At 50.5% G+C, this 23,278-nt stretch overlaps 1 protein-coding gene across 1 annotated transcript in view; it reads left to right on the top strand.

Moving 5' to 3' along the window:
• Window positions 1-22,464, top strand: part of LOC122381086 (protein artichoke-like) — a 48,844-nt gene extending 26,380 nt beyond the window's left edge. Inside the window, exons 3-4 of the mRNA XM_043364860.1 lie at window positions 20,002-20,186; window positions 20,673-22,464. Coding sequence (XP_043220795.1) covers window positions 20,002-20,186; window positions 20,673-21,281 — 794 coding nt within the window. The 3' untranslated portion in view covers window positions 21,282-22,464. The remainder of the gene's footprint in view (window positions 1-20,001; window positions 20,187-20,672) is intronic.
• The last annotated feature ends 814 nt before the right edge of the window (window positions 22,465-23,278 follow it).

Raw genomic sequence — 23,278 nt, forward strand, 5'->3', positions numbered from 1 at the left:
CCTTCATACAGCTATCCCATTTTTCACGAGCCAGTACTGCCAAACCGAAAGTTACACATTAATAGCAACATAATCGCGTTAAAACCACATTTGTGCGAATGACTGGCAGGATATGCGAATACTCTCGCTAATAAAGCAGAAAATTCGCAGCTTTATATCTCCGAAACTGTCCCATCCAGAGGCGCGGCACAGTGCGCCGGTGTTTCGGGCTCATTCGAGGAGAGAGCGGAGACTGGTCTGAATGGGTTTCAGCGGCGATTCCGCTGATAGGACACGATATGCCAATCTGCCGAGCTGGCTGCTGGGGCGGCTGCACCAGGACCGGGGTGCGGTGACCTGGTGATGGTGGTGCGGCGACCTGGTGATGGTGGTGGTGAGGGCTGGGTGAGAAGGTTGTGAGGGCTGGGTGGGAAGGTGGTAAGGGATGGATGGCCACCCGGATGCCTCGGCGAGGCAGCGATATCCGTATTGTTCAGTGCATTGATGTCAAAAAAGCCACATGAAACTGTTAATTCAGCTAAGTGACGTTTAAACGCCACAAGGTCACCCACATTATCAAAATACTTCGGTCTCAGATCTCGCCTCAGCCTCAAAACGGCGCCCAAATGCCACTGAATGAGCGCGACAGATGAAGCCGGGCTGAGCCGTCTGACGACCCGCCCGCCTCCGTCCGAGATTCTGGTCTGAGGTGTTAGGGAATTGCGTTTCCGACAGTCATTGTGCGATACTGATTGAAGCTCCAGCAAAGGAGGGGATCTGGCGAACAGCCTACGATACCAGCGATAGATTCTATCAAAGTCACCTTTCTAGATGCATATGAATAGGATATTGATGAATTTTATGAAATTCAACTTTTTTTTTAACTGCGTATACTGTATCAAGGCGGGACAGCTAGCGCCTTTTAAAAAATATAATATGCACGCAAACAAATTTTTTAGCACACTTTTGTCCAAAAGTACCTTTGCGCTGCCTTTATAGTCACGCTAGCGGGGACAGTGGCCTAATGCGACCTGAGTTGACTCTGGGGCACTCTGAATGGCCGGTGCTCTGCAGCTGCGCGCAGTTAATTGCCTAATATCCATAACCATATCTGGTGTCATATCCCCGGCCAGCGTAATTACCTCATATGCATAACCATCACGGGTGCCATGCTCTTAGTGCGTTGAAAGCTGCGTTAGTCTTACGGCGTGTGGCTGTTGGAAGGCTCACTGTCACGCTGTCACGGTGGCTGACGGCCAGTGGCAGCGGCGGTGATGGGGGAATGACTGCACCTCTGACTGGGCCCAGCCCGGGGACCGTGACCAACTCGTACGCGACCTGGCCACCGGCGGCGGGCGGACGGAGCGCCGGCCTGCATAAAACCGCTGATGGCGGGCACGTGCCGCGACTGCGGCGGCCCGGCCGTGAGAAAGGTGACGATCGAGGCCCGATATTGGCGGCCAGCCGCGAGAGGAATGTGACGGCCACAGCCCGGCCGGCGTGCCAGCTCGGCAAGGTCGAAACAGACGCGGTGATGAGCCGTACTTTTATTACAAACTCTTACAATCATTTGTATAATTGTATGAGAGGATGCTTTATTCCCAACGTGCAGTAAGTAAATTATTTAGGGTTCTTTACATATGCATTTTCAATTCCGTCTTCATCTGCCAACTAAAAGGGCAGCCAGCGGGCAGCGATAGAACAAAATACACGCATTGTAATGCATCGTATTTCCATTATTCAATAACAAGGTCTTGTGTAAATTTAGGACGCCGTTTTCTACAGTTAGAACATAATTTAGTCATTTTAGGCAGTGAAACGTTAGAAAACCATGTTCTTACAGGAAAACATCATTTCCCCAGCGACTGTGTCCCTTGTTGACGACAGTGCTTGAGCCCTAAAATGGTTTAACGACGCCTGTAAAGCGCGCCTCACTACAGCTGACCCTCACGCAAAGCCAGCTGCACTGCAGTCGGGCCGCGCCCGTTGCGACTCTATTCCAGCCGGCAGTAACAGCGTACAACCGGTCCCACGATTGAGCCATATCAGGGACCATAAACGGTGAAATGCGGCTGCGGCGGCGCTTCTAATATCGCGGCGCTGCCGACTGGGGCCTGCAGTCGGCCATCTGTACCCACAAATCCACCCGAGGACTGATCATCTCCCGTGGCCGGCGTGGGTCATCGGCCCATTCCGGTGGGCTGGCGCGGCAACTGGAAAATTTGGGTGGGCGGCACGGTGTCTGGAAGTTCAGTCAGGCCCTTGGGACGACCAGAAACGGCTTAGTCTGGGAACAGAGCGTGAGAAAATGGAACGAAAATGGTCCCGTTATTGATTTAGCCGAGCCAGTGTTAGGGATGTCACATCCACTATTTCTGCGATGTGGATGTGTTATGACGTGGAGGATATAACAATGTAAATACTCGTACCGAACGACGGTCTCACACTTTGGACTACTTTTCGAGGCCGCTTTATTTTGATAGGCTTGATTCAAATAGGTAGGTACGATTTTAGCTATGCTGTGTGGTCAGCTCCCAACCGTATAATGCAAGATCCTTACATACTTAGCCACTTTTCTAATCATTTATTACATCTAAAAAGGTATTAGATAGACCTAACATATTTTAAACTAGTGTCATCTGATATCAAGGTGGTTGACCGCCTTCATTTAACTTTCATATTTCCTCTCGCTACATCAGTATTTTCCTCGCCCAGTTCTTAATCGCTGTCATCAAGAAACTTCGCGGGGTGTCCCGGCCTTTGGGCGTGCCGGCAGGGTAATTCAATATTTGCCACTCGACGAACTTTGCCGCGCGTTAAGACCAAGGCATTACTCACTAGGTAACTTTATGACCGGCGCAACGGAGGCAGCGATTTCTCCGTCCTTCTTCTGCCAGAACACATGACTGTGCTCAACAAGCGATGTTCACATTCGGTTCGCTCATTTCACTACGAAGTTCGCCTACGTTTGCAGAATAAGCAAGCATTCAGTTTTCTTTTCAATTATCCAAACGCAAGCACAGCACATACTAATCTAGGCATTGGCGAGCTGAGTAACATCAGCACTGTTATTGACAAACCACTTACACACCTCTATTCAGTCGAAGCGAAATACAGACGCGTTATTTGTTGAGCTGGAGAGACAAATCACTTCCTTTCTGAGCGCCCCCCCTGCGCCGATGGGCGCACCTTCCCCCTCCCCTGTGGAGAGTGCCGTGTCCCGGCCCACTCCACCGATGGAGGCCCTCATTTCTCGGCAAATTGAATTCACCACTGGAAGCGGCGCCGCGGCTCCGCCGAAATGCGCCACTCCCGTGTTTTGAGACGGCCGCGGAGCCGGCTCTGCGGGCTGTGGGTGACGCTGGTGACGGGCTCTCTCACATCAGTGCTCTTTGGGAGCCGTTTGGGGTGTCCTGTCACACCCTGGAGTCTGCAGCTCCAGTGGTGGATTGAGTGGCTGGTGGGAGGTGTTGCGCTCACCACGGTAGACACAAAGGCCCAACGAACGACAAAACCACTTGCCGCGTCTTATAAACCATAGTCCGCTGTTGTCTTTATGATCAAATAAGGATTCAGAGACACAGAGGTGAAACAAAGATAAATTAGCGAAATGTGACAAAATGTTACCTGATGCGGATGACGTGCGTAACAGTGGTGAAGTGCTTAGACGTGCTGAAGAAACAACACAAAATGGACGCAACGTACACGACTGGACGAAGTATTGCATGCTGTATCAATGTGTAACGAGTGAGACGGACGTGACGTGGACGGACGTGACGTGGACGGACGTGACGTGGACGGACGTGACGTGGACGGACGTGACGTGGACGGACTGACGCTGCAGACGTGACAGCCGTGACGGGCGACATGATGTGACGGATGTGACAAGACGAGTTGTCCGACGTGATGGTCAGCTATGTGACAGCGGTAGCAGGCTTCACTGACATCCGATTATATGGTGGACGTCACACTTTTAATCTGTCCATCGCTGATAACAAGGAGCGCTGTCAGTAACGTGCCGTTCAAATATCATCTCTGATCACATTGTAATGATATTTATGCTCAAAACCTGAGCATTAGTATTAGAAAATGGTGGCTTGAAATGTGATCCCATCTTTTTGAAGGCAATGTGGTCAAATATCAATCTAGATAATATCGATGGCTGACAACTCATTGGAAAAGGAATGACCTAAAATATAATTTAGCTCACCAAAGCCCAAATGGAGCCGCAACCCAACATCAGCGCTAACTATACCTTCCGACTAACTAGCCTCACTCATGCTTCGCAGGTCAGTAATTATGCGTGGCCCATCTAGCCGAACAATCAGACCCCGATTAGCTGCCAGTGCGTTCCGCGGGGCGGGTAGAGCACCGGAGCGCTCCCCGCTCTGCCCGCCGCGGTCTAAGCGGCCCACAGGTGCCCCGAGATCGAACTATTGACGCCGCCTACCGGTCCGCCGTTCCCATGGGTGCTCTGCACGGCCTAAGTTGCAACTATTTCAGGCCGCGGCAGCAATTCCTTCTGGTTAGCCGGCACTTGAGTTTCCAACTTGCAAAAGTTCGGCAAATGATTCTGCCGACTCGCAGTGACTTAATATCACGCAGGGGTTTCGCCCATTTCAGCACACATTTCCGATAGAGCCTAGGAAATCCATGAAGTAAAATGGTTCTTCGATTACCTCCGAGTGCCACAGGAAGACACGCAAACTGGTGGTCATATGTCCTTCCCTTTCGGAAGAAGCCAGCATAAATTATGAACGATACAACATTCAAACGCCAGAATCTCTACAGTTGTAGCGGTATGCTATTTGCTAATGGTGTGAGCTTCAGACGCCAGGAAGCATGGCTCGGTATTGACAATGGAAGTACGCTTGCAGTCACTGACCGGGCGGCCCCACTGACGAGTTGGCCGTGTTTTCAGTGGCCGGCGACACTGGTCGTCAGCCGGTCCGCCATAACTCAGCCGGACGCTGGCTGCGCTCGACAGCCGCTCCAACTGAGGCCGACGGTCGCCGGACCATTTATAACGGCGCCTTATGCACACCGTGTCCGTGGCATTGCACGAACTCGGTGACCAATCGGTCAGCATCGGTGACGAATTGGTCAGCTGCCGGCCGACAGAGATTAATTGGCGGAGGGAAATTAATGGCAGGACGCTCAACGGTGCCACGTTTGCCGACCGAAGGCTTTTATGATAACGTGTGGGCGTGATCGAAAGGGAGCTAGAAAGGCCATATCAAACTGTTGGAAATCAGGACAACCAGACTTTTTTTGAAAGGTTACATAGCAAAGTTATGCGTCGTATTTTTTAACGTTCGCAATTTATGCGTGTTTCTTCAGCTGCTCATAACACCCGAGCAAGCTATTTCGTTATGTAATTCTGACGCCTGCTTACTGACTGCGCCCCGCTAAGCATCGTACACAGCGGCCCATGGTAGTTACAGATCAGCCGGCTCCAGAGACAGCCTATCCAATAACCGACAACGGCCGACATATGCAGACGCCAGTGTCGAGTGCTGCCATTGTGCCCGGCGTTCCATTTGTGTGGCCCGCTCCAATTTGGCGGCAGACCACGGCGGCCCGACGCTCCCCGCAGCCGTATGGGAACGGCCTCTTCGCCAAGTGTGGAGACTGTGACGAAATCGGCCACCCCAAGAGACCATAACGCTATTTGCCATGCCTCTCGAGCACGGGCCACGCAGAAATGCCGCCGGGCAAAAGGCTCCCGAGCCGCCGGCGCAGTGACAGTTATTTATTTTATTCGCCGTCTTTGTTCGGAGAATATTTGCACCGTTTCTGTTAGCTGAGTTGCCTGGCGCCGTGTCAGAATAATGTGGTCCTTCACTCCCTATTACGTGGGGTGGGTGTACTCTTTGTGGGTATAAAGGGAAGAGACACCGGCTCCCATCTTTAAAGAGCAGACCCTGTGGAACAAAAATGAGTCAGGAACAGATTGGCCTATAACATCGCAATTTTGTTCTAGTACATTGTAAGGCGGTGGTTTTGAATATGGGTACCTAGTGGTTTGACGAGGCTTGATAGTATTTGAAACAATGCATGCTTCCATCCTATGCAGTGCAGTTTGAGCATGTAGTAAAAAAAAAAATAACTGAAGATATAGCCTTAACAGTAATGGGTATGTACCAATATGAACAATGGAAGCAAGCACAACGTTAAGTGAAAATTTAACTACTGTTACACATCTTGCCAACCTTTCCTGTCCCCGTTTTTATCCCCTTGGTTTCCTCCCTTTCTTGAGCTTGAGCTTCTTGAGCTTCAATAAAGGCAGGATTACCCACTATTGACATTGGCCATGAGACCGGTTCAAGGCTGAATTGGGACGGTCCACTAACAACATCATGAGGTTTAAAGCCCCTGACAGCACCCGCGCTCCACGGCTCCATTTCGCCACACTCGATCAACACCATGAGCCGGCACTGAGCTGACGCTATAGAACTATCGGATCGCAGCATCGCTGACAACATGTCATTCCCCCGAGACGTTGGTGATGCCGCCAGAGAGACTGGCACTTTATCGGATCATCGTGTCGGAAATGACGGCACGTACTGAACGGCCGTCCCGGCGGCCTGATGTCTGCTGCAGGGACGACGGAGAGCTGCCGGCCGAGTTGTGTCCGCTCGCGGCAAAGAGCAGAAACTGACGTCAATGTAGCTATTTGTTTAAACTGCAGTGTTAGCTACATATGAACAGGACCAGTGCTTGCATGTTGTCGTTTGGTTGTATGCATTGGAACTGACAGTAATGCTCTGGAGTCCGAGCTTTATCAGACATAACTTTTAGCTGATATTGCGCTATCAGTCGAAGCTTGCGACCATTTGGATGATAAAATGCAAATGAGAAAGCTTGTGGACCCATGAAGCGCTATACATTGCTTAACTGTACTTTGTAGTAAATGAAGTAGACGTATTACATACGCTATATTCGTGTGGTTTGCGTCGACAGTTTTTGTTGTTCATTTCCCACACGAACATTCACAACCGGAACAAGACGTATATCTTTGAATGAGGGAAAATAGCATCGCAGGTCTTCCGTACCCATCTAACAAGCAGCGGCAATACTCTTGTCATGAAATCGGCTCAGCCATTTACGAGACATATTACTTTTCATTATTGTTTTTGTGTGCCATCCGTGGCGTCCATTGTATTTATCTAACGCTGTCTGGCGGCGATTTGTTCCTCTTTGTCGGCTATTGATGTTTCTCTGCCTGGACGGTGTGGTTCTTTTGTCTCCGCTAGTGCGCGTCTCCTCATTGTATCTTTCCGCTACCCACTCTCGCGTGCCGCCGTCCGCCGGCCCGGTCCCTGTGTCAGCGACTGTACGGCACTCTGTCGGAGACTGTACGGGCCGGGCTGACAGGCCACTGCCCGGGGGCAGGCGGCCGCTGCGGGCCACCGCGCGGCAGCCCAGCCCAGCGCTGCGCCCCTGGTGGACCGTAACTTCGAACGCCGCTAGATATATGATGTCCGTGGCTGGCCGGCCGCGCCGTGCGCTGATCCGCTCCAATCCGGCCTAATCCTACCGATCCGATTGCGGGCCTCTGATTAATTGCTGATGCTTGCAGCTTCCGCGGGGTCCTCTGGCAGACTGGACGTCGACAGATGCGGGTCCGCTGTTCCGTCTTATTCACATGGCGGCCGTCGGGGCTGCGCCACACGCACTGATGGCCGCCCGCCCACATTTGTCATCAGAGACGGGGGGGGGGGGGGATATGGAGAGCGAGCTGCCGAAATGGGCCCGCGGAGGGTGACTGGGGCGTCACCCGATGGCCATAGAGCCCCACGAGCGGCCACCTGACTTCCTGTTCAGGCAGGCCAGGTGGTTAAATCATCATACTAGTGGTCTCCGGAGATATTGCTGGAGGCCGGGAATTTTTACTGAGAAATTGCTTTTCGATTCCGGGTTCAATATTAAAGTAGCTTTTGATTTAGGGATTTCAGAAAGAGAAGCCGGTGGTAGGTAGGCATTGGTTCAATGATCTTTCAATTTATACGCAATTTATAGAGTTAAGTCGGTGCAAAATGCATAACTGCTAGGCTTACCATTAGACATTGGGTGCAGCATACAGAGCATAGATTTTAAAAGCGAACGGGCACTAAAATGTACTTCATAGCTTGACATGTTGTGCTTTTCCTTTTCCTTATTCATGTTTTCATGTTATCTCCAAGCTCTAACTTTGCTGTTCCTCCCAATCCCAGCCACAAACCTCACGAGAGCGAAAGCAATCACATTGCGTGATGCGAAGCGAAGCCCGAACTGGCCCGAACCACAGAACCTCCGTTCTCAGTATGCTGTGCCGCTGCGCCCAGGTGTAGAGCGGCACAGCCTACCCCGCCAGGTCCCTGCGCTCGCTCCCTCGCCGCCCGACACACAGGTGTGAGCTGTGGGCGCCTTCAGAGGAACGTTATGGACGTTTACCATGCGAGCTCAGATTATTTATGACGCTGCTTTAATAATCTCTAGTTCTTAAGGATATATTCCTCTTTCCCCACAACCAGTGGGCCTGTCATCTTGACCTTTCCAGATAAATGGTCTGCTACCTTTTTCCCTGATTGAGCTATGGCCTCATAGAGGAAAGGTTGGCATTGTAAGTACTGTTGTATAATGTGCAGTATCTGCAGTGATTGACTGTAATAAAATTTGATGGCAAAGAGCTAAACATAAATAACGTCTGTTTTTTGTCCGTGACATGGATTTCCATTAACGCAACCGCTTCAAGTAAAATGACGTCCTCAACATTTCTGTGCTGTGCTTACTCAGAATCTGTTATCCTACAAATGTGGTGCGCGTTTTGGTGTTTTAGATTGACATCTATCGATTATATCAATTCGATTCAGAACAAAGTTATCAACCATTCTATTTCATTTTGCTGTGGTGACGCCTGGTTAGGCCATAGTCGAAGGGTAATGGCTCCTCACTGGAGCGACTCTAGCCTCGCATCTCTACCATCGACCTTTGCAGCGGCGACGGTGATTAATGGTTTCACGGAGCCGAGCTCAGCAGCCGGCTGGAAAATATCGATTATTAATAATGGTTCCAAGCTCATGACCACAGCATTCGTGTTGATAATTTTTCATTGAACCCTACATCTCTGCGTCATGAGACGAATTCAAGGATTCCTCGGAAAGTGGACATGAGGTACAGTCACTATCTAAATACCAAGCTAAACTATGCAAATACAGTGTCTAACTCCACCTAGAAGCGCAATATTTCAGGGAAGACTCTGTCACTTCCTTGTAAATGCAACACTTTCCATCCACCTGGTTGAGCAATCATTCCGTCAACTGACCTTAGAACTGAGTTTCTGTTATTCTGTGCTGACTTTGCCCACTGAGAGCCGTTTCCTGAGATCCAAGACTGGCTTGACAGTTTTATTTAGCGCTATATTTCGGACAAAGTTCACCAAAGTCGCCCATCGCGTCCCTTTTCGGCCGCTGGTAATCATACTTTGAACGTTCACATTAAGTTCAGCGCTAGTAGAGCTGCTACACTGCTAACGCTCAGCGCAGTTACTAGCAGACACACTACAGTCTGGTCGGAGTCTGCACGGAGTCTGCTACAGTATGCACGCAGTCTTGGTGGCTAACCCCAAGTCGACCCTCTCTGGAACGGCCATTTGACCTGATCAGCTGCAGCGGTCTGATCTGGCTTCTGTGACCAGTGACTAATCGTGCTGACCGGATCAGCGGTCTGACCTGTCTGTTCTGACCGTTCCGCTGACCCGATCAGCGGTCTGACCTGGCTTCTCTGCATCTGCAACCGTTCCGCTGACCCGACCAGCAGCGGTCTGACCTGGCTGCTCTGACCGTTCCGCTGACCTCTGAGCCGAACGGAGCGGACGGATCAGCGCCGACGATTGGCCAGAGGCGGCTGCAAAGGGCACCGCCTCTGCCAGCTATTAGCGGCGTCACTCAGCACCGCGCCGCAGCCCGAGCTGCGGCCAATATGGCTGCTGCAGCCGGGCCGAGTTTCCGCGAACGGAACACGGCCCCGTGCTCGGCGGCCGCCGGAACCCGTGCTCGGCGGCCGCCGGAACCCGTCTCGGCAGCGCTCAAGGGTGTGTGAAGTGATGCATCTGAATGCATCAGAGCTCATTCAGAGCTGAATATATTCACCGGCATTATGTAAGAAGGTAGCGTTATCATTACGTGTGCTTGTGCCGTTTCTGCGTGAAATGTGTGATAGGTAGAATTATGGTAGAATGATTAAATTGACGGCGATCTTTTTTTGTTTTTGCCGCGCAAAAATGTAAATTGACAACAATTAATTCCAAAAACAGCATAGAGATGCATGACAATTTGTCTGGCGTGCACTGTGGTGTCTAATTATTACACATCACAGTTTTTCTCACAATAAGACCTGGAGCCTCTTATCTCACGTCAGTATTATTGTGAATAAGCGTTCCTGGCCTTATCCATTACACAAAGCACCCTGATGTTCCCAAGAAGCAAATAATAAAACAAAGGAGCGTTTCTGCTCTGTCAGCGCCGTTCGGTAACAAGTTACTCGTGTCTCCGTCGGCGCAGACGGGGCAGAGCCGGCCGTGGGGCGCGGACCGGCACCCCACCCCCCCCCCCCCGGGCCGCCGTCGCAGTCGACGCAGCACCCCGCCGCTGACGAATAGGCCGATCGGCAGGCGGCGCCGAAACCGACGCCCGGTGCCGTCACCCAGGCCAATGGTATAAAGACGGAAGACGGTATCACGGCGGAAGTGATGTCAGAAATTTTCTGGAGTGGCTTTTTAGAGGCCATGAGTGATAGAGATGCTAGCGAGCTTTGTTGCAACACAGGGTTTGGTGTTGTGTTATTTGGCGTAACAATGCTGAACGTGAATGATGATTCTAGGCTGATTAGGATTACGGCTTAAGTTATCAACGCATTAGACATACTTAGCACAACGTTACTTCCTACTTTCTAAACAGCATTACTGCGTTTGATCAAAACCTTCAAAAATTTGTCATACTTTGGATAACGGGGATCTTATGGATTACACTTTTGGAATATTTAGCCTGTAGCAGCCAGCTATGACGTTCTTCCAATGACTTTACTGTTTTCCTACTAACCTTTCCACAAGTCTCTTTCTTCGCATTAGTATCCAACGATGAGCCGGTATAGATATTGGAACATTTGTGTGTGGCACTTCAATTATACCGAGGTTTCGGTTGTTTGCTCAGTCGGCGCACGCAGACAAAGGTCGTTACTCAGCGTAACCTGTTTTGCGGGACGCTCCGTATTTCTTTGGGCGAGGAGGTGTGTTGTTTACGATGCCGGTGGATATTGTTTTGTGGAGCTGGGTCGGAGAAGAACTCTGTCTGACTGACCGGGGAGGTCGGCGGGTCTCTGAGGAGACCTGACAGCCGCGCAGAAATGGAGAACCGAACTGAACCCGAGCCGAGAACCAAACTGAAACTCAGCGACATCACCAGCCGGGAGAGAGAACAGAAAACTTTGAAACTGCGAGTTTGTTACCAAAAATAACTTTCCGCACTATTTCTTCAAAAATACAGGTGGCATTAATTATTACACCAAGGATTCCACAGGCTACGTTCCGGTTCGCCTATTTTACCTTATCAAAATTCTTGCATAACATTTCATAGGGTCACTTTTTAGAAACATGAAAGCAGACGTCCGTTCAGAATATCAAATAAATACGTATTTAGTTATATCCAAAATAAGTCTAAGGAAACTCCATCATCAAGACTTAATGTTCCCTCCATTGCTATATTTTATTTTGAGGCGCACTCATTGACTAAGCTGATTGAAGACGGCCTTTCGGCCGCTTAGATAAGTGCTGGTATCGGAGAGAAACGAGAAGTGCCAGGTCGGACCCCGGACCCTTGACTCCCTATCTGTCGACGATTTATCACCACCTCTGCCGAGCTCTGTCTTTGGCAGAGGCGTGGGAAACGAGTCACGCCGGCTCTCGATACAAAGTGCGGCTGTGACCATCCAAGACGCACTCTGGTCTGTTTGGATTGGATCTGCTATCATAACATGGTAATGGGAGGCGACACTCTCGTCCCCTCCGGCAGAAATCCGCACAGGCGTTCTCATGCTTCGGGCTTATAGCCGCAATTATGGTAGAAATCGATAGCTACTAAAGGCATACCAGACCTTAGAGTCATTACCTTTGGCTGTCTGATTTCCTGCTCCTCTCTCTCTCTCTCTCTCTCTCTCTCTCTCTCTCTCTCTCTCTCTCTCTCTCTCTCTCTCTCTCTTTCTCTCTCTCTCTCTCTTTCTCTCTCTCTCTCTCTCTCTCTCTCTCTCTCTCTCTCTTCTCTTTCTCCCTCTCTCCCTTTCTCTCCCTCCCTCGTTCTCCCTCTCCACTGTGTGCCGCGCGGATGTAGCCGTTTCGGCTGAGCCGAGTCGCTGTTTGCCAGTCGACCACCCCGAGTCGTTCGACTCTCGTTGGGCCCGTCCGGTGTTTTTACTTCAGGTCTGTGACGACGTCAATATAGATTGCTCTGAGAGGCGAGGGCCAGCGGTCAAATCGCTCATCAAACAGGCGGCTCATTTCGGAGGACCTCGATCACCGAACCTCTGGTGCCTCCACCGCCGCCGCTGCAGAATTGAGTCGACCAGATGGCTTTTTAAAGCTGGAAGAGTGCAATCTGATACGCTATAGCTGATAGAATGCGATGCCGCCATCGTCAATGCATTAGGAAAGGATAAGAGGAGGGTCCCATCGGGTGAATATCAGCATTTGCGCTGATGCTCAAAGCTCGGTAGATTGGTCCGCCGCGCGAACGTGGCACCTCGATATGGAGCTGCTTACGCATCAGTTTGAGGCGGCATTGCTATCGTCATTTTTCCTAAGGGCTGTGACATCTGCACCAATATATTAAAAATTGCCCCAAAAAAGAATAAAAATGCTTCCTGTAACAGGAAATAGTAAGTTATGCTGTACAGAAGGGCAGCTCGGTTTCTTCCTCCAATAAAATAACGAAAAGTCCACCCTAACGCTTCAAATCCAGATGTGACTAGTGGATCCCGCGAAGTTGTAATAGGCTCGCCGTCTCCATAGCTCACGTCTGCCAACTTCAAGCGGCTAACGACCAAACTTACATAGAGTCGCAGGATGAGCCTCTATGAGCGATAGGTCACACGTCAACAGGCTGGGCTAATTAGAGTCTGGAAAACGTGCCGTTGCCTCGCTCTGTAAACGGTATCCGCCAACTGTCGGGCGCTGAAATGGTGAGTCATAAGCAGCTGCCAATGGAAGGGTTACATACCATTTTCAACACTCAGCTCACGCTATTTTCAGAGTTGTTGAGCATAGTACTTAATGATTTAAAGCAGGCGCTTTGCGTAGCATGCGCCCAGCGCCTGAGGGCCTTTGCCAATCGGCGTCGAACCGTTCGAACTTTCCAGCGGCATCAGTTGGTTTTAAAAATCATTTTACGGGTTCAAGTCTGATATATGACTTGAAAGTGGCTCGTAGCCTGCATACTGATGCTGTGCGTTTAATCATGGCGAATGGACGTCGACAAATGATGACTTCGTTCGCAGCCCGGACTCCCTGCTGAACTCACATACATATATCCCGCAAGGATCTGAGCTCATCGACCTTCTCTAACTTCGTTTTGAAAGCGATCGAAAAATGGAATAATTATGAGCTTATTATAGCGCTGTATTTTTTTCACAACAATTTGCGAATGTTTATCAAACTCAGATAGAGCATATACCTTCACAGTACCAATCAATACCGAACCCTAAGCTGAATAGACTCAAGACGCTCGGGGTCACGCGATTCGTCCTGCTCCCGAGTTTATGCCTCAGAGCTGCTCGCTCCTTTTCATCGCGGTGCATCAAAATTTCATCGTGTTCTCAGACTCTGCACGATGCAGGGGTCACCTGTTGCCGTATAAGACTGTTATCGTCAGTCAGGCGGCAACCTCCCTGAAGCATGACCACTGGTACCGAATCTTTTTTATTTGTACACACCAGTACGCACCGCCCTTACACACGCACATAATGACCACCGCAAAACGACTCTGTCAGTCTGAAGAACCCCCTCAGTGAGGTCAGAGTCCCTCTGTCAGTCTGTAGACCCCTAAGTGAGGTCAGAGTACCTCTGTCAGTCTGTAGACCCCCTTCAGTGAGAGTCCCTCTGTCAGTCTGTAGAGGCCGGTCTCGGAGGTCGGCTTGCTCGGACGGCGGCTGAGGACGTCGTTCGACACAACAGTCGGCCGTCATAAGGCCAACGATATACGACTGTGTCCCAATAGACCGCCAGGCAGCATTGCCGAGCCCACCCAATTTATGGCAGCATGAGTATTCGAACGCCGATGTCGCCACACCAAGCTTTCAAGTGGCCAAGCTGGGATTGGGCTGGTAGAAGGTGTGATAGGACCGTAAGAGAGGTGATACGACTTTTCGAATTGTAAATCGCTCAGCATGTGATGCGTTCTAGAGCAATTTTTTTTGCCGGAAAAAATTCAAAGAAGTTCGTTAAAGTAATTTGTATTTTGGAGCCAAGGAGCGATTTGCGAATATGTCATCAGACGTTCCCTGAGTCATTGCAATAAAGAACACTGCTGACAACGGTGAAACCATTTTTTCTAAGATCAATCGTGGTCATAGAAGTGCTATTACGTACATTTCAGCTTTCCACATGATACGATATGCGACTAAATACACTGTAAAGTAGGGTAGGGTGGGGTAATTTGAACATGTGGGGCAATTTGAACATAGTGTAAAAAACACAAAATTACGGAAAATCCATAAGTGGCATGACAATATGACCAATGAAGGAAATTATCGTAACTAAAAGAGCTATCATATGAACGGGTTTAAAGTTTCATGGAATGAAGATGCTGACGCGCACTGTAAAAAAATCATTTTCGCAAGTAAAAACGCCTAAAAACACGTCATTGCAACTTCATTGCAGCGCAAAATCTTGCATTGCTAGCGCCTAATACGCAACGGCTTTTGTTGTACAAAGACCTAATCAGTGCCTTCAATCCAAGAAATTTGCTTTGAAACCTGTCTTTAAATATGGCAAAATAACTTTTAGCGTGGGGTAATTTGAACATAGTGTGGGAATTTCAATGAAGACAGGGATAGCTCCGAAAAAAACAACGCTCCCAGTTTTTTTTTTGCCAATATTTTCGACCCAAAGCAGTAACAGATAAGTGATGCCAGTTTTATAAAAATTTACGTCTAATATCCGTCTAATGTCCGGCATTTTTGTTGATTTCCGTTCAAAAATGTTAAAGTCAGCTATTTGTCCAAATATGTCCGAAAATTACACATTAATAAACACTCAAAACTGTCATTTAAATTGCTTATAATGTACTTTCACCAGCCGAAAAGTGTTCATTATATTGAGAGCTTAACAAGCTTTCCATTCGCCAATCAATGCTATGCACGATTACTTCATAAAAAGCGCTCAAGTGTAGCAAGCCATCGTCCAATGTTGTCCAGTCTGCTACCTTTGTCCTACCAATTCCGAATTGGAAATTGGACAAAATCAGAACTCCAAATGTCCAGGTTTCGATTGGCACCACTATAACAGATGCAGTAAGGATGGGAGAGTTTTTATCGAACAAAAATGATAGACGTTCTGTTAATTGAAGACAGGCGAATTCTGTCAACTGACCGGTGTGCAGCGTGCAGATATTGATACTCTGTAACTGTCATTTTGTTGTTGTGTTGATTTTTCAAGTGAAGGTATGTTTAGAATTGTTCTGCCTATTTGCTTATGGGTCAAACAACATCGGCGTTGGCGAGACTATCGTTTTTATGACAGCTAAAGGCAGTATGTTCAAATTACCCTACGGTGGAGCCATTTGAACACACCGTGACTTGGTGGAAAAGTGAGGCTATGGTTTTCAAGGCATGCTCAGCTCGTCCAAAAGTGAGGCTTGCATGGTGAAAGCAAGTGACACTTGCGCTACTGAAGCAGTTTTTCTTCATCCAGGGTTAAGCTGGAATTTGGGACAACGGAGAAGACGTAAAAATATGTTTAAATTACCCCACACTACCCTATATCGCGCACACTCTTCTCGCTATGTTATCTCCTCGTTCACTTCTCTCGCCAACGTGCTGGCTGATGGGAACAGAGCCTAGGGGATTAGCGAATTGGCAGTCGGCTGTCCGCACTAATTACTATGCCCCCTGAATACGGAGCTGTGTAATTATGACATGGCCTCGACCTCGACTTGGTTAATCCTTCCGAATCCACCGGTTCAGTACTAATGTTCGACCTTTGCTACGTGGTTAGCGAGGCTTAGCCAACGAGTGCATTCAGCTGGAGGTGATATTCGCTTATGCAGCCGCTCTGGGGCCCACAATAGACCTAAAATAGTGTCAAAATTTGACACGGCTTCTTTGACGTATGGGATTGGCTCGTAAGCTGGCAGTTTTTGCAGTCTGCGGATCAACATTTGTCGTTGGGATTTCCCGGTCGAGAGCCATCCACTTGGGGCAAAAATCGCTGAAAGTTCGAGACGACGCCAAGAAGATGGTTTATGATGGTCGGGTTAACGGTACAAATGGCAGAAATGTCGTATAACTAACTAATATATTTTTATCAGTTGTGTCAAAGAAATGTTACAGTTTTGCGTAAGGAATTGCAGAAGTTGCAATGTTTTCAGAAATAGCTTCCAATCCTGATAGGTTCAAATCTCGCCTGATTTTCTATTGTTTTGCTAAGTAGGACTATCCTAGCAGAAACAATTATGGCTCTACTCATCTCACTCATCAAACCCCTACTCTTTCCCCGTCATCTTCCTACAATCAGAACTCGCCGACCGGCCCGTCGTCCGGCCGAGACACGGCTGGTCGTATAGCGTTGTGCTGTTTCTGTCACTCCCACCCGAACATAATTGATCGCGGCGCTCGTCGGGCACGAGCTCGCGGCTCGCCGAGCCACTAGCGGCGCGGCGGAGACGGTTCCGGCGCGGCCGCTTTGGTGCGCGCCGCCGGCCGGAAGAGGTAGACTCAGTGTGTCGCTCCCAGGACAGTCACATACCGTCAGAAAGACACCGTCGGAGGCGGCGGCGGGGAGAGGGGCAGAGATAAGCGGTGATGTGTGGAGAGAGGCGGGAGGACAGAGCGGGTTGATGGACCGGCAGTCGTCTCCGGGTACAGCGGGCCGCGGCGGCGGAACCAGCCACGCAGAAGTGATGGCAGGCGCCGGCAGTGACTGTTCTGACGGCACAGACGGAGCCACTGACAGCGACACAGAGCTACAGACAGCGGAAACCAGCCGCCCGGACGGCCGCGCCGAGCTGTACCGAAAAATACTGCAACTCCGAGATCGCATAAATCTTTTGATGCTGTTTGGCGTCCAAGTTTGTTCGCTATTGCTTGTGTTTATTGCGAGAATATCTAGTGGAAGCATTGTCAACAGCGCCTGAACTACGCCGCAACACGCCGCTCGAATATGAATATTGATTATCATCTTCGCTCTAGTTGCTAATTTATCCTTTCAGTTCTGATCTGAGTGCTTTCCTATCAGAGCGCAATAACCTAGTCCTCTTCGACCACCGAAGGCCGACGTCTCAGACCCTGCCGACATCTCTCCGACCCTGCACTGCAGCGCGGTTACGTACGGCTGACACCGTGCCGAGCTGCTGATTGGTCGGAGCAGTTCGGGGCTGGTGCGACCAGCCGGGTGTGGAAGAGAGCCGAGTGAAAGGTGCGGAAATGGAGGTTTATGGGACATCGATGGTTGCCAATGAGCAGTAGACGGCGGGCGTTAGATGGTGGTGTGCGGTAGACGGTAGACGGTGGACGGTGGATAGTGGCCTGGTGGACGGTGGACGGTGGACGGTGGACAGTGGGTGGTGGACGCCTGGCGATAAGCAACTAAGAAAGCCTGTACTTTATTCGGCAAAGCCACTGGAACTGCATGAAGATTGAGTAGGAGCTAAAGTGTAGGAGCCGCGTCTTTCAATTGCCAACTGGGTCTGCTGATGAGAAGCTAAGTGAGCAGAAGACATTTCCATTGATTGTCGCTGATTTGGCAGCAGCTCATCAACTCCCGTGCAGTGATCAATACCTGCGGGAGCTGCGCATCTCCCTCCTTCCACTGAGCCGGCCTCCGCAGTGATTAACCTAATGGAGGTCTCGACGCTATACTGTCATTTGGAAACGAGTGAGCTGCTCGTAAACAATAAAGCAAGGAACAGGCATCGCTTCTGACATTGGCCAGAGGGCATGATTTTAAATAGGCATTAATCAAAATAAACAGTACCAGCCTGGTTTATTATCGATGTATGTATGCCTCATAAGATATATTGTTAAGAGATAATGATATTTTTGTTGTCATGGCAACCTTCTCATGACAATCAATTTTACCGCAACTCTGAGGAACTAGTCCTCAAATAACGTTCATGAAATTAAGGGACTCTTGTCACATGTGTTGCACTGCCCTTTCCTTGGCCCAATGTCGCTAACATGCTTAGATTCAATTCTTAGAGCCCGCTCTTTAGCGGCTAGCCGAATTACATTGAATAAATGTCACGTTTGTTTAATACTAAACACATGAGCCGTACCACACTATCAAGCAGTTTAGCCTCTCAAACCTGTTAATGTTCAGAAGACACGCACACCCTGGAAAAGAATGTAATAAAGCCGCTGGAATCTGGTGTAACGGCGGACGTCTGCCCTCTGTTTTAGTGGTTTGTTGCCACGCGAGGTGGCAAAATGAGACCTCATTATTACACCCGTCAGTCTGGATGGCCTATCATGGGGCTTAATTGGCGTGGACTGTGGTTTAACAAGGATTGTAAGCATAGGTTAAATTATTGAACTTTAATCACCTTTCAGGAGGATCGGGTCGGGAGTATGCAATGAAACTGGTGTGGTTAGGCCAAAACCTGCATCCTGCCGTATTATATTGGATTAACATTGAAAAATTTAGGTATGGTGCAGCCTGCTAAACCGATATTTTGTAAGTGGATGATCATCATTCATTTGTGCTACATTGATCGGTAGCCAGACAGTTGCAAATCTTTATACGAGCATTGCCGTACACTTCTTCCCAGAACCAGATTGTGGTGCTTACTAGAACAGATCGCTTTGTATGATCGCTTTGTTCGCCACGGGAGTATGGCGTGCATTGCGGCACAGTTTAACTTCAGGCGCATACCACTAGCGACATCTATATGGAAGTGTTGGAAACTGAGGCCCAGCACTCCATCATCGCTGGCAACTAACGAATCTTGGCGCGATGCAGCGTTTGAAATGCGCTCGTACAGAATACGACCCGTTTCATTAAGATTTTGTGATAATTTCTTCAGCTTGGAAAAGATAACAATGACCTAAATATAGGAAAATAGGAGCATAGAAGATGAAAAATGGAACATATTCTTGTGGTTAGGCGAAGATTAGAAGGTTGGGCTGTTTGGGAAGAGTGGGTGATGAAATCGGATGCGGTTGGTTAAGCTCACTTCTAAGTTTTTCTGTGTTTTAACCGCTGTCCACTGATGCATAAAAGATTATAAAAATATATGTCTAGTTAGTTATTTATGAGTGCCTACCAGCCTACAATATGACATACCAGTGTTCCATGAGAATAGCCTGAGCGCGCTTATATCAGGCCGGGCGCATGGCTGAGGAATTTCCTCGGGGGCTGCCTCTCGCTCGGATGAGTTGTTTGAAGTTGATGCGGCGCCGGCGGCGTCTAATGGTGACAGATTGAGAGCGAATGGGCCACCGGGGACCGGCCGGATCGCCGATGGTACCGCCGGGAGCCGGCTGCTCTCTGGTGACGTCACTGGCGCTGTGTGATGACGTCACTGGGTCTGACGGTCAGCAGCCAGTGCGCAATGGCAGTCTGACCTTACCTGACGTCAGAGCGAGCGACGTAAATCACCTCCTCCGCTGCAGCTCTAAATAGCACGTACGTCGAGGTAATCTCAGTTCAGCCTGCCTAAATTCAAGGATTGATTCTCTGCAACCGCAAAATAGCTACCGGCAAACCTGAGCATTGCCACAGCCTGGCTTCGTCTGACCTGACCTCGTCTTACCTGACCTCGTTTGACCTGTCCGCAGGGAACCCGCTGCACTGCAGCTGCGAGCTGCGGGAGATGTGGGCCTGGCTGCAGGAGCACTCCCACCTGCTGTCCACTCGGAACGTGACCTGCGGCTCGCCGGAGAACCTGCGGGGCCAGCCGCTGGTCGACCGCTCGTCGGCCTTCTTCTGCCCCTTCCCACTGGTGCAGAAAATCGCCATTCAGGTTCGAATGCATTGTGCTCAGGCCTCAGAGCGCTATTTTGTTTGTGGTTTTGTGTTTGTTAGGTTGGTGGTTATTTTGAGGTAAGCGTATTCATCGCAGGCTTTGAAGTTTATTGAATTATCGTGGCATTTTTCACTGTCCTGGAGTTCCACGTCAACATTATCATTTCATTTAAGTTCAAAGGTAAAACGATCATCCGTGATCAAAGTGACGAACGCTTGACTTGGGGTGGGGAGCAAAATACCACAGTCAACTTGAACTCCGCATATTTGGTAGAGGCATTGAGTGCAGCTTGCGTAGTCATTACTGGTTCATTTACACATAATGACATTCATGAACAAAGCTGATATCTACCATAACTCATTTGAGGCAATCAGTTGCTGTGCTAAGGACATGCGATGCACAGGTTGTTGTTACGTGTCACTAGCCGTCTGATCGTCTTTACATCACCCGTCTGACCCTGTCTGTCTGTCTGTGCTCTGTCAGGACATCCAGCCGCACTCTGTGGTTGTCTCGTGGCAGTCCCGGAACGCCAGCGGAGTGCTCGGCTACCGGATCCTACACCAGCGACTGGGCGCGCCGCCGGCGCCGCCGGCCGCCGGCTCCGAGCACGCGCTGGCTCAGCGCGAGGACACCAGCCGGCCGGTGCTGACGGCGCCGCTGGAGCCGCGGCGGCGCTCCCACCAGCTGGACGGGCTGGCCGCCGACACCGAGTACCGGGTCTGTGTGGTCGGCCTGGGGGACTGGCTGCGCGCGGAGAGCCTGGCGCGGCTCGGCCGGCCGGCCGGAGCGCCGCCCGACGCCGCCAGCCCCGACAGAAAGTGCGTGCAGGTGCGGACCCTGGAGTCGGCGCCGCTCTCGGTGCTTGCCGCTAACCTGGGCCTGATCCTGGGCAGCTCGGTCGGCCTGGGCATGGTGTTCGTGCTTTGCGTGGCTGTGGTGTGCGCCCGGATCAACAAAGACCGCTCGCGTCCGCCGCCCAAGCCGGACGACGTACCGCCGCTGCCGGCCGGCGCGCTGGCGCTCACAGAGAGCTACCCGAGCTACCGGCACTTTGCCGCCTCCAGTGACGAGCTGTTCGAGACGAGGACGTGACCGCGCGCCGCCAGCAGTCGTTAGTGCTGAATGGAGCCGCCGAGGGACCCTAATGGCGGCCCGGTGCTGAGCTGGCCGTGTGCTCCTGTTTGGTGCCGCCCGCGGCGCGATAAGGCCATGGAGAACGAAGCAACAACTCCCGGCCCGGGAAAGGTCACCGGGCCAAGAGCAACAAACAGCGGTGCTTGCCGCTCGGACCGAGCACGTAACTTGGTTAAAGTGGTTTTGTATCGGCGATATCGTTAACAAACTAGGCAAGTGGCTAACGGCTGGCGATCGTCGCTTTTGGAGCAGCTACAGGGATCAGAATGTATGCTCTGATAAATATGTTGTTCAAATGTGTTGGCAGACTCAGTGGTTCGGGATACCGACGGGTGTCAGCGTGGTAAAATCACACAGAGGACATTCGTCAGCCAAGCTGATTGTGTCCCAAACCATGCATTCGGGTGCCAACGTTTCCATGTGTATGTTGGTGTGATGCTTATGTTCGTTGTTTCGATTCACATCGTCATCGTGCTAGCATTGTGCTAAGGTGGTCTTTGAGACAGCCAAGTTATCAGCTGTGAACATGTTTATGAGGTTTATAGCAAGACATTGTGAAAACTTGGTGACGTTGTGATAGCTTAACCAATATGATGTATCGCGGTACTCGCCGTAAATTTGACCTCAGAATGCTGATCCTTGCATGTAATTCGTTCTTATGTTGCACATATTGCTGTTCCTTTTTGATTTCACATCTGGGTTCTTTTACATGCTGTGTTCATACTATTTTTCCTTTTTAAGGTTACTTTTTTATAGCTTTTTGCTGACTAATTGTGTCACATACTTCATGGAGATCTTCATTTTTGGCAACTAGCATTCCAGACTACGTACTGCTGTTCAAAACTTCGTCGTGTTTCGATGTGTCAGCGTTCAACTACGCCCGACCAGATCCTGCAGGGGATCTGATCTTTCGGAGAATCAAATTCCGAGAGATCAGAGATAAGTGACGCTCCAATTGGTCGCTAGTCTCCCTGTGCCGAGTCACTCGACCACCAAAGGGCGCGGCTAGGGGGTCTTGCTGTGCAACACGTCACAGTACGGCGAGTGTCGTATGCGACTGTTGTATACGATGGGATTCGTATGCCACGTTTTGTGAGAGTGATCCGGTGTTTTCAGATCAATACAGAATGCGATGATTGGTGCCCCCATCGGTCACCCCTCCGACAGGTCACCAGGGCTCCATGCGGACGCAGCGGGAGAGTAAATAATGTGGTCACGGTCACGGAACAGACACGATCATAGGCCTTGACGCAATCTCTCAAATCATGTTTGTTCATACTTATAGACTAGACCTCGAAGCTTTCACCAGTATTAACTCAGACACCCAGCTCACCCTCTGTGCCACTGTCCTGTTGGCGTCTTTCCCCGACTCCCTGCGCTTCCGGCCGTGGCGCTGGCCTCATCTCTGCGCGTCCCCTGGGAGCCGATCTCATCACACGCATCTGACCACATCCGTCCGGCAGCCCGCCGACCCCAGGGCGACCTCCGACCGGCCGGCAAATGCCACCATGTGTCACCGCGCTGCCTGATGTCCGACCTTTCTGCCAACGCGTGTGGTGATTACAATCTCGCAATACTGAAACTGAAGGATGATGGACTACGTCATACCTCAATCTCGGCGTCCATCACCCGGTGACACTGTGAAGTGACCGTTTCCAGTTTGACCCCATCACACAGTCCCATGGCCGGTGTGCCGGCCCCGGTCGGCCGATAAATTCCCTCTCCAGTACCGCTCCGGATATGAAGCCCCGGCCCGCAGCGATCCGGCCCGCGCCAATGGTGTGAGTATTTCGGAGCACGAATGCACCGCGCTGTTGCCGAGATAGAGTTATGGTCGCCCATGTGCCTGTGAGCTGCTCGGATGGGTGACGAACGACCTGTGATACCGGGAAGGCGGCGGCGCCTCGGGCGCGGTGGCGTCCCGGCCGGGACCGGCTCCGGCGCCGGCCGGGCCC

The sequence above is a fragment of the Amphibalanus amphitrite genome, unplaced genomic scaffold (assembly GCF_019059575.1).
Source record: "Amphibalanus amphitrite isolate SeventyFive unplaced genomic scaffold, NRLGWU_Aamphi_draft 000113F_arrow, whole genome shotgun sequence".
NCBI classification, from domain to species: Eukaryota; Metazoa; Arthropoda; class Thecostraca; order Balanomorpha; family Balanidae; genus Amphibalanus; species Amphibalanus amphitrite.